A 12,882-nucleotide genomic window follows, 5' to 3' on the forward strand; every position below is an offset into this window, starting at 1 on the left:
TTGGAAACAGTTTAGCACTGCTATGGAACGAATGTTTGTCTCCCCCAAATTCACATACTGAAATTCCTACCCCTCAATGTAATGTTATTAGGAGGTGGGGCCTTTGGAAAGTAATGAAGTCATAAGGGTGGAGACCTCATGGATGGGATTAGTGCCCTTACAAAAGAGACCCCAGAAAGCCCTCTAGACCCCTTTACACCATGTGAGGATACAGTGAAAAGACAGTAGCAGTACACAACCTGAAGAGAGCCTTTACCAGAACCTGACCATGCTGGCACCCTGATCTCAGATTTCCAGCCTCCAGAACTATAAGAAATAAATTTCTGTTATTTATAAGCCACCTAGTCTATGGTATCTTGTTAGAGCAGCCCAGACTGATTAAGACATGCATTATCTTATAAAGTGGAACATTCACATGCTTTATAACACAGCAATTCCATTCCTGGTTATATACCCAAGTAAAAGTCTAGTACATAATCACTAGAGACATGAACAAAAATGAGTGTAGAAACAGTTGAAAACTGAAACAATTCAAATGCCCACCAACAGAAGAATGAACAATTAAATTGTAGTATTATCACAATGGAAGACTATACAACTGTCAAAAGAAATGTACTAAAGGTACAAACATGAATAAAAGAGTCTTGCACTTTTAGGAGCTCAAAGAATTATACAATACTTAAACTGTTATTAGAGGAGCATATGAAAAGAAATTACACAAGGGCTTGTAAAAACGTACAAATTCCTGGATTCTCCCCCAGACTTACAGAATTAGAATCATCAAGGTTAAGCCTGGGTAGGTGTGTTTTCAAAAAGTACTCAGGTTAATTCTTTTACATAATAAAGTTTGCAAATTATTGTTCTACTGCAACAGTTCTCAAACTTTGTTTTGAGACAGTCTCGCTCTGTTACCCAGTTAGAGTGAGTGCCGTGGCGTCAGCTTAGCTCACAGCAACCTCAAACTCCTGGGCTTGAGCGATCCTACTGTCTCAGCCTCCCGAGTAGCTGGGACTACAGGCATGCGACACCATGCCTGGCTAATTTTTTCTATATATATTTTTAGTTGGCCAGATAATTTCTTTCTATTTTTAGTAGAGACGGGGTCTCGCTCAGGCTGGTCTCGAACTCCTGACCTTGAGTGATCCACCCGCCTTGGCCTCCCAGAGTGCTAGGATTACAGGCGTGAGCCACCATGCCCGGCCATTCTCAAACTTTTGATCTCAAAATACCATTAAACTCTTAAAAATTACTGAGGACTTCAAGGAGCTTTGGTTGATATAAATTATATCTATTAATATTTACTGTATTAGAAATTAAAACAAATTTTAAACATTTTTAAAGTTAGAAAAATTTTAAAAATATTTGTTAATTCACTTAAAAATAACAATAAAATGTACTGCAATGTTAACAAAAAATAACCTGTTTTATGAAAAATAATTTTATTTTCCAAAACAAAAAAAATAGTGAGAAAAATGGTACTGTTTTACATTTTCATAAATCTTTTAAATGTCTAGAATAACAGATGCTGCTTCTGTATGCACTCTGTTGCAATATCATACATTACACAGTCCCTGGAAAACTCCACGGTACAACTGTGAGCAAATGAAAGTGAAAAGGAAAATAATGTCTTAGTATTACCATAAAAGTAACTTTTACCTTGCAGAAGCACTGAAAGGGTCTCAGGGACCTCAAAGGGTCTCTAGACCGTACTTTGCAAGCCACTAGCCTAGTGAATGAAACAAACAGTTTAATGTATTTTTAGTATTACCTTGGTGAAAACTACAAAATTCTTTGGGAACACAGAGAAAGAAGTACTAACTTTGGAGACAGCCAGGAAATCTTTACAGAGGTAGTGACATCTGATCTGAGTCTTAAGCCCAAGTCCTTACACTAAGGCCTTATAAGATCTATACCCTCTCCTTCCTACTTTTCTGAGTCTCCTACCCCACTCTCTTTCACTTGGTTGCTGTTCCTCAAACAGGCCAGGCCAATTTTACTCACCTTTAAGCCTTTGAATTTACTGTTCCTTCTGTTGGAATGACTCTTCCCCCATATATCTCATGGCTGCTGTCGGCCACACCTGGACATCCTGACAGCTAAGGAGAGCTGTACCTCCACATGCTTGTAATCCATTCTGGGTTCACTCTTTGGGAAGTTCTGCCTTGCACTATTTGTTACATATGTGCACCAGGAGCCATATATAACAATGTACCTTGTAGCACCATATTTATAAGTGAAAAACTAGAGCAAAAAAAAAAAAAAAACCCCTACACAAAACTAAATATTCATTAACAAGAAAATGCAAAAATACATTAGTACATTCATACTTGGAGTTCTACGAATAAATGTTCATATATTAATACATATATGCCATATAACTTGAGTACAAATTCCTTCAGAACTGGGACCAAACTTCCACTATTTTAAGTTTTTCTGTGTGATACCACCTACTGCCCATAATGAGATTTCAACATACTTATATCCCTACTATTTTTCTTAGGTTTAAAAAAAAAACTGAAATGGGTGAGCCTATTTATGTAAGTAATTTAACAACAGGCAGTTAAACAAACACACGTATATACACACACACACACACACACACACACACACGCACACGCCCCCCCCCCATTAAACTAGAATCAAAAATAGCATTCTGGTTAATTTTAGATAAACTACAAAACTTTTTTTCCCCCAAGATCTCTCATGAGGTAGCTTACAAAATCTTTTTTGACAGAACTGTAATAATTTAAAATTTTTCTACAATAGACTAGTTTTTTCCCAGTTTTAAAAAAAGTAAAGTTGCTGGCTTTTAAATAAATATTTGATCTTTTCAATGGAAAAAAAGCCAAACTCTGTAAAATAATTTTAAAGAGATTTATTCTGAGCCAAATTTGAGGATCAAGACCCAGAGCCACACCCAAGAAGCCTTGAGCAAGTGAACTCAGTGTGGTTGGGCTACAGTTTGGTTTCATATATTTCAGGGAGACAGGGGTTACAGGGAAAGTTATAAATCAATATGTTGAAGGCATACATTGGTTGGCCCGAAAAGATGAGCCATCTCGAGGGGGGGAGCTTGCAGGTTATAGGTGGGTTTAAAGATTCTTTGACTTGTAATTGGTTAAAGGACATGAAGCTTTGTCTAAAGGCTTGGCATGTTTTAAGATAAGGAGCTGTTCATCAGAGACAAGGCACAGCGTATACATTTTGTTATGTAAATTGAGGAGCTGCAGGTTTGTCTTGCATACCTTTAGGCCTGTTAATGGGTTACAAAGGATGTATCCAAGAAGGGAGGGGAGCATGATGAGGCATGTCTGACCTCCCTCCCCGTGGCAGGCAATTTAGTTTTGGCCAAGAGAGGGTCCATTCAGTCAGCCAGTGGAGGGGTGAGCCTTAAGATTTTATTTTAGTTTACAATATAAAGGTATCTTCATCTTTCATATCTTTTCTATTTAATAAAAATCAAAAATTATGGGAGAGTAGTTATTACTTACCTCTATTGTCTTTCTTTTCTTTCCCCATTTCTAAGTCTCTCACTTTTTAGTTATAAAATAAAATTTTATGCCCAGACTCTGGAGCTGCTCCCCTCATATAAACTCTTTTCTAGTTTCCCCCATTCCTTGACTCAATTGACAAATATCTATGAAATGCCTACTTTGTGAAAAGCAATGGTGTATTAGACACCATCCCTCTGGTCTCTGAAAAGATATGAAGAACTGCCTTGGTCTTAAAATCTTTGTATAACATGATATGATGCAGTGTCCTTAGGAATTAACATCTCATGTTTGGAGACCAAAATTACAATACCATACTAGTAACCTAAGTTCAAATATACTTCAGTAGACTTACATAGGTCTTCAAAAATTTCACAGAGTACAGATGTATTTCAGGCAAGGGAATGCTATATTAAAATCATGGCATTAGTATATTATTTAGAAGCTGCAGGACATTTAAAAAATAAATTGATGCCTCCTTCATTCAATATCCTCTACAGACAAATAAACCCTGAGTCAGAACACACACACACACACACACACACACACACACACACACACACACACTCTGTTCCATAAGAGATTTCTTTCTTTAGCACAAGTGAAAGGATCTCAACAACAACAAACAGGGAACTACGCTAAGTTAAAAACAAACACTAAGGAGGATTTGGAAATAACTATAATCTAGCAAATCTAGCATAAGAACTGTAGGAATGTCTTCTTATAACTGTGGTAAATCATTTATAAATTTTGTCTCCAAACTCACTTAATTGTACTTCCCCATAATAAACTTAACACACTGACTGACACAGCAGAAAAAAAATTTTTTCCTTGGGGCCACGGTGTTTTATTATGAAAACAGAATAAAAACTTCAAAAACAGAACAATCCTTTCTAATTTAATAAAAATTGTTTTTATTGTTTTCTGTGCATGAGTTATATGCAATTAAATTGTCAATATTAATTGTAACAATATCAACAAGTAAGATTTTGATGAAACAATTGCAGAGTTTTGCCCAGGGGCCACCTATCATGTAACACACGTATGCTACAGCATGGCAGTGTGAGTTGCCTGCGTACTACTCAGCTCCCAAGATACTAACAAAAAGACATGTGAGTTACTTATGCTTCACAAGGCCCTGGGCTCAAAAGTAGCGAGAACAAACACAACTCACATGACAGCTAATGTATTAATGGAAGTGCAACAAAAGAGTAAAACCCAGCCTTGCCACATTGTGTTAATGATAGTTATACAATGCTTTTTAAACTATTAAAAACACAAGATACTTGATATAATGGAAGATTCTTTGCTGGAGATCAGGGGTAGGGAATCACTGCCTCAGCAATTTATAGAAAGATTGTCATTACCAAGTTCTAGAAATTACTCAAAAACACAAGCTTCATACCCTTCTCTTATCCCTCCACAGACAATCAGTGAACATGACAAGCAACTAAAAAGCAAGTTTTCACCATAATTTAAAAGAAAGCAAGTTCCAGGATCTCTCCTAGGGATCAGTAACCATTCGTCCTTTAGTCCTCTATCTGCTTGTTTATATATCTACAGAAAAATAATAATTACTATGCTGTTTGAATGTTTGTGTCGCTCCAAAATTCACATTGAAACTTAATCTCCAATGCAACAGTATTAAGAAGTTGGGTCTTTAGGATGTGACTAGGTCAAGAGGGCCCTCCTTTGTGAATGGGATTAAGGCCCTTAAAAGAGGCTTCACACAGACCCCTTTTATGCCCGCCTACCATCCGAGGACTCAGTATTGAAGGTGCCACCTTGGAAGCAGAGACCAGGCCCTCACCAGACACCTGCTGGCACCTAGATCTTGGACTTCCCAGCCTCCACAACTGTAAGAAATAAAGTTCTATCAAATTACCCAGTTTCAGGTATTTTGTTACAGTAGCACAAACAGAATAAAATAGATGTTAATGATAATAATGATAGTAATTAACATTTATTGCACATTTACTACATATTAGGCATTTGGGCTAAGTGCTTTACATCTGTGGTCCCCAACTCCCTGGTCGCAGACTGGAACAGGTCCATGGCGTGTTAGGAACTGGGCCACATAGCAGGAGGCGAGCGAGCAAAGCTTCATCTGTATTTGCAGGCACTCCTATCCCTCAAATCACCACCTGAGCTTTGCTTCCTGTCAGATCAGCAGAGACATCAGATTCTCATAGGAGTGCAAACTCTACCGTAAACTGCACGTGCAAGGGATCTAGGTTACACACTCCTTATGACAGTTTAATGCCTGATGATCTGAGGTGGAGCTGAGGTGGTGATGCTAGCTCTGGGGAGCAGCTGCAAATACAGATTATCATTAGCAGAGAGGTTTGACTGCACAGAGACCATAATAAATCAACTTCTTGTAGATGCATATCAAAACCTTATCAGTGAGTGGCAAATGATAATGTAATAACAGAAATATGGACACGCTTGAAGCTGACTGGGGTGGGGGGCAAGGGTAATATACGTACCCTAAACATTTACACCCCTATAGTATGCTGAATTAAAAAAAATTCAACATAAAAAAATAATAGAAATAAAGTGCACAATAAATGTAACGTGCTTGAATCATCCCGAAGCCACCTACCCCCGCCCCACCGTCTCTAGCCTCCATCTATGGAAAAACTACCTTCCATGGAACCTGTCCCTGGTGCTAAAAAGGTTGGGGACCGCTGCTTTACATGATTACAATTACCTTATTTAATTCTCCTAACAACAATATGAGAATGGTACTTTCATTAACCCCATTTTCCAGCTAAGAACACCAGGGCTTTTAAAGGTTAAGTAACTTTCCCAGGGTCACATATGTATGTAGTAAGCAGAGCCTGGGACTCCATCTGTTTAACTCCCACTGCAAGAATAAATAGCTGTAGTAATTATTACGCTGTAATAGAGTAATCGATTCAGTGGCTCTCTACTACTTACTAGATCAGGTTCAAAATCCTTATACAGAAAGGTTTCATTCATTCGTTTGTTCATTGCAAAGACTTTCATTGAGTATTTATCACACCACACCAGGTGATTCAAAAACATAAGATGTAGTTTCTGAGTGAGGCTGCTAAACAAGTGATCTCTGGATCAGTTAGACCTATGACAAATTTAAGAAAAAAATCAGTTGTATTTGGGCACATAAACAGCATCACAATAGAAGATTATCATGTTCTTCTATAAATCTGTTATTGGAAATGGCAGACTGGAATAGACAAATCACATATCTAAAGCATTTATAATGTAAGAGTTTTGGACTGCCATTATTAATATAATTTTCCGACCTTGTTTACTGAAGATTTTCAAAATGTCCTGCCAAACAAAAAAATGCAATGAAAATACACACACAAAACACACCCATATACATACACACCCATACAGGGCAAAAGATCTTTCATTTCTACATTCAACTTGCAGAATAACATAGCTTGTGTTGGGAGAACCATGGTTATGAGTGGCCTTAGCTTTCTCCCTTCCCAGCTTGAAGAGACATCTTATTGGCAAGCATAATTGCTTGCCAAGTAGCTGGCAGAATGTGGTGAAGAGGTAACTACCTGCAATCCATTCTGATACTGCCTCTGACCACAACTTTGGAGAACTGAATACAATACAAAAATCTGAAAAGGAGCTAGCTAAATTTCAAGGTAGAAAGGTGGCCATTCTGACTGAACTCACTTTAACTCAAACCAGAAGGGGTATGGTGCAGGAGAAGAGAAGAAAACAAAGCTCACAAAGCTTACAGGCGTAATCTATGTTCTCAATCTCTCCCAGATATTATCTACCATAATTCTACCCATCATTACTTTAAATATAAGAAGTGCATGAACAGCTAAACCATTGGGTTGGGGGACTTTATGCCTACCTAAGTATATGTGTCATTTACATTTTTCACTTTTTATATCAGTATTATATTGAACTAATAATATGGAGATTTTACTTGCCTTTTATGTTGTTTTTATGCCTACTATGTATAGTATATATGCCATACATAGTTGTTTATCAGAGGTATAGAGATAAACAAACTTGGGAAGATGCCACAGTTTGGGAACAATGCTTGCTTTATTAAAAAAAAAAAATACAATCTCCCCACAGGTTCATGATGTAAAATTCTATAATCAAGGCTTGTAGATTTGTAATTATGGTATGTCAGCTACATTTAAACAAGAGTGTTAAAAGATTGTTAAAGTTAAACTAACACAATTGCAGTGTGAATTGTCCTAGTCTCATTCTAATCTACTGGTGTCACTTTCATTTAATCAGAGGAAAACTACAGGCCAATGTCAGTGCTATTTCCAATGCCCTAACATTCTTTGTTCACACAGAATTTTAAGCCATTACCAACCTAAAATGGTTATAAAAAGATATATTTAAGAAAGTATTTTTAATCAATCCATTCATTCACCAGTGGGCTAGTTTAGCAGGCTTTACTGAAAGTAAGCTGACTTTAAAGTTATTAAGTAACCTTCTCAGTTAAATAGCTGAAAGTATTTTTTTCTAGGAGAAGAATTTCTTGAATTTACCACTAGTATTAAAAAAAAAAACCACCTTATTTTATAAACACAAATTTTACTTGGAAACTTTTGGTGTACATAAGTCAGTTGATCAACATTTAGGAAATACCAATTGTATATTTTCTTCTATTTTAGTGAAAATTATTTTCTAAATCATTAACAATTTATATTAATACAGAAAAAAAGCTACTCTGGCAAAGATTCATATCTACACCACGCATTTAAATTTTAAGTAAGGCACAACATACAACTCATAGTTGTACCATCTGCAAATAGCCTACAAATAAATCACAGCACACACAAAACAGAGATATGTTAGCTAGTAACAGAAGAGGTGATCAATCATCCTGGTTTCCCTGAGACTTTCCCAGTTTTAGCACTGAGTGTGCCAAATTCTGGGAAACTCCTCGGTGCCAGGCAAACTGGGACAATTAATGCCATCTTGATATAAAAAAATAGAGATTTCACAATTCTGTGCTGGGGAAGAAAATTAGAGTATTATCTGGTAACTCCCTGCTAGGGCTCCCAGATTAGCTATAATCTTGTCACAGGTATCAGTAGATTTAGTAATCTGCTGGAAATACAGACCCAAATCTTAAAGAGCCAGCCAGACCCAAATGTGCCACCTAACACTCACTACCAGTGAGTCACATATACACAAAGGCTGCTACTCAAAGAAACTTAGTATAATAAGTTACCTTGTACATTACAGGCTGGATGTAAGCCATTCAGCCTCTAATAGTCATCTCTTTACTTTCACAGCAACAATTAGCCCTCAAAAAAAAAAAAAAACCTACACACTGTATACATGTATTGATAAATCACACTATACTCCATAAATATGTATAATTATGTATCAACTAAAAATAACTATAATAATTTTAAAATCCTGTTCCTGGGAGAAGTCTATCTAAAGAGCCCTCAGGGGTCAAGAGGCTCAGCACCAGGTCAGTCTCATTGCTTTCCAACTCTCACCTTCTAAGTCATTCCTAATAGTTAGTCTCTCTGCTTGTTCCTAGTAATCTAATCTGTCTCAAAACCCATTTCCAGAAATCAGATGCTTTCCCTTGTTACTGTACAAGGTAACAAAGTTTCTCTAAGAATAGGACACTGTGAGCTTTCTGCCTACTTTCCTAGGGCCTAAAAATGCTGCCCCTTAAACTTGCTTCCACTGTCCTTGCTAATGTGGGCTGCCATCCACTAGACTGCCTTCACCATTTTGCCAAGATGCTGAAATGGCTGTCTTCCACTCAGTGCTCGATCTCCCTGATGCCAAATACTACCATCTATTTATTGCCTGTTTCCATATTCCCCTAACATTCCACTGGCCTGTCCAGATTTCTTCCTAAAACCCACTATCACTATCAGGAACTTCTGAATCACCTGAAGTGTTCTAGCAAATGTGATGAGAATCCACCTGCCCTAATATGGCCTACCCAAACTGTACTCTAGGACAAAGACCTAGAATATATTATAATTTCTAGTGGCTCTCAATTTCTACAGAGAAGGCTAAAGGAATTAGGGCTATGAATGATGACTTTAAATCTCTTCTTCCAAATAAAGGTAGCAACTTCTGAAGAGAAAGGAGGCCATGGGAAATGAACACCTTACTAGAAAAAGGGTGTTAAGAATAAAAACAGGCTTTTAAAAACCCAATGAACAGAATCTCTTTCACAAAACCAAGAACATATCTGAATCATGAAATTAATCAAGAAGTCTTTGAAACTAAATTTAGAGAGAGGAGGAAAAAAGCATACATACCCTTTAAACCCTTATGAAAAATTTTAAACAGATGTAGAGAACATAATGAAGCCCCATGATCATTCAGCCCCAACAATTATTAATATGTTGCTATATCTGTCTTGTCTATTTTTTCTTTGCTGAGCTAAGATGTAGATTTTTAAAAATAGGATACTAAGGTAGATGATGGAAAGAACCATAGTAAAATAATTTTCAGGAGAAAAATAACAGAAGAGAGAGTAGGGGGCAATATTTATGGAGTTAGATGGTTATATACAAAGGCAAATAAACAGCTAAAAAAGAAATTTTCATTTTTTTTTTAAATCTCATTTTAGTACATAAATGGAAGTTCTACACCAAAATGTCAACAGAAAAGCCATGAAAAAAAGGTGGTAGACACTTCCATTGATTTATGAGCAATTTGAGATTATAGTAAATGATGAAAGGGTTTCATAAAAATGATACTTATTTCCAAGCCATTTACATACGCACTTGAAAATTTTTTGAAATCTAAAAACTTTGTTTATAATTATCTGAGTGTGTTTTCTTTAAGAATATATGTTGTAAGCATACAACCACTTGACCTGAGTAATTTTATAAACTAGTATAGACCATGAAAATGAAAAATGTCAAAGTCATATAGGTAATGAATGGGAAACTACTATTAGAAGTCATTTCTCTACAATATACCCTGGTACTGCTGCCAAATGTACTGACTAAAATGATATCACCGAAGTAGTCTAGTAGAAGTGAACAACAGGTCTCTGGGCTGAGTGATAGTGTGGATTATTTATATTTTCAATTATATACCTCAATTTCCCCATTACTACAAATTTAAAAAATATTCTTTATCAGAGCATTATAGCTTAAAGGAAAAAGTTGTAGATCAGATATTGGTTCTTTTCCTCGCTCCTCCACTAACTAGCATTGTGACCTTAGAGGAGTTTGTTTATTCTTTTTTAAACTTCATTAAACCTCAGTTTCTCATCTGTAAAATGGGAATACAAACAATATTAGTTTACATTTACCAGCCACTCGCTATTTGCCACATACTGTGTCAAACAGCAAGCATGGCAGGCATTTCTTGCAACAACTGCATCAGGCGACTACTTACTCTATTTCACAAACGAAGTAAAAGAAGCACAGTGCAATCTAATATATTCCAGAACACACAATAAATAGCAGAATAAAGATCTGAACCCAAGCAGTCTCACTTCGGAAAAGGCTGTGCGTTGAACTACTACTCATACGGTCTCCTTACTGCCTTAGTGATTAAAAAAAAAAAAAAAAAAAAAAACTTCCAGAGAAGGAATGCTGCGCTAAAACTCAGGGGCAATATCTTAAAAAGTGAATTGTCCTTCCTCTTGTGTAAATATCAACAAGCAGAGGAAAGGTGGGCAAACAGGAAGAAGCCAGTTGGCTAGAATTAGACATTTTTACTGAAAAATAACCTGCTTCTTCTTCAGAAGGCTGTTTATCTTTTCTCTTGGAATACTTCATCAGTAACAGTTTGATCTTCTCGGGGCTGAACAATAAAGTTCTAAGGAGCACTTAAGCGTCTACCAGCAGTCAGAAATCAGAGTAAATTACAGGGCTGCCCTACCCCTGAGAGTTATTTAAACGGCATCCCACAACCTTGGGGGGCGAATTTCGAGAAAGCAGCCTGGAGAAAGAAAGGCCTCAGAAGTTTGCTGAGTGTGCTGAAGTTCACGCCCCACTTCTCAAAGTCTGCGAGTCACGCCAGCCATGTTAGCAGGTCGCAGGGCTCCACTGTGGTCTCTTTTTGGATGAGGCCCGGGCTCTCGGCGTACCCCAAAGCCTCAGAACCTACTTTCACGCCCACCTGACGTCAGGTAACGGACGGGATCCTCCGCCCCCGGGTCAGGTTCTGCCAGGAGACGCCGGGCGCGCGCTCACCGGCTGTACCGACCAAGGCCGACCCAGCCTCCGGCTCCAGGCCGCCGCCCTCCACCTCCCGACCGCCGGCGCCGAGGGGCGGGGCCGCTGCCGACTCGCCGCAATTCGGGGGGCTTTTGGAGGGGAGACGCAGACGACGCGGCGCGCCCCGGCCCGCGAGCTCGGGCGTTGGCTCGCCCCGCTCCATCCCCGCAGCCCGCGGAGCCCGAGGGGAGGCCTGGAGTCCGCAGCCCGCCTCAGGCCTGCGCTCCGCCCGGCCTCTCCGGCCGCCATGAGGCGAGGAAGAGGAGGTGCAGGCGGCTGCGCCGCTCACGGCTCCTTACCGCTTCACTACGCCGGTCTTAATCTTGATCTGCCTCACGCGAGGATCGGCCATGGTCCGTCGAGCGCCGCGAGAAGGAGGGGCGGAGAGCCGCGGTAACCGTGGAGGGCCACAGCGCGGAGGAGGCGGTGGTGTGGGCGGGGCCGCCGCCGCCCCGCGCGCATGCGCAGGCCGCCGCGGCCCGGGCTGCCCCGCCACACCGCGCGCGTCGTGGGTACCGGGTCCCGGGTCCCGGGTCCCGGGTCCCGGGGGGGGGGGGTAGTTTCCCGCGGCAGCTGTCCCCGGTCTGCACCCGGTTTCTCCTTCGCTGAACGTGCCCTCCTCGCTCTCTGGGACAGCCCTCCCTTTAGTTTGGACACGGTCTCCGCAGCCTGAGTGTTTCGGGAAACTAAAGTATGTCCCGGCATGGATCGGCTTGGCCGGGGCATTGCTTTATGAGATTATCTGCTTAATGGGCGGAGTAACCTAAAAAAATGTCTTAAGAGTATTTTCGATGTCATTATCTGGCGTCAAATGGGGCAAGGTGATGTATGTTTAATGAAATAAACGTTCATTATGCATGCAGTCAAGAAAATCATTGTCTTTACCTCACACCCTTGCAAAAATGCTTGTAGATACCGTGCCTTATATTGTTTACATGACTGTAGGACTTATTCAAATAATCATCTCTAATGTATCTTGAATATTCAACTTACAAAGATGTGTGTGCCACATGAAAGAAAGCTTGGTTTTTGTAGTCAGACAGACCGACTTCATTCGATGTTCCACCCTTTAATAGCTAGACAACACTGGCACATAGGCTACTTAACCTCACTGCAGACCTGTTTCCTCGTCGGCAAAATGGAAATAATGTTCACTTTGTGGAGTAGGAATGAGGGTTAAAACATCTAGCTCA

The 12,882-nt window shown here is 39.4% G+C and overlaps 1 protein-coding gene across 1 annotated transcript in view; it reads right to left on the reverse strand.

Annotated features, from left to right (window-relative positions):
- TBCA (tubulin folding cofactor A) overlaps positions 1-12,147 on the reverse strand; it is a 72,990-nt gene extending 60,843 nt beyond the window's left edge. Inside the window, exon 1 of the mRNA XM_045565692.1 lies at positions 11,989-12,147. Coding sequence (XP_045421648.1) covers positions 11,989-12,041 — 53 coding nt within the window. The 5' untranslated portion in view covers positions 12,042-12,147. The remainder of the gene's footprint in view (positions 1-11,988) is intronic.
- Between the last annotated feature and the right edge of the window lie 735 nt (positions 12,148-12,882).

Source organism: Lemur catta, chromosome 12 (assembly GCF_020740605.2).
Source record: "Lemur catta isolate mLemCat1 chromosome 12, mLemCat1.pri, whole genome shotgun sequence".
Lineage (NCBI taxonomy): Eukaryota > Metazoa > Chordata > Mammalia > Primates > Lemuridae > Lemur > Lemur catta.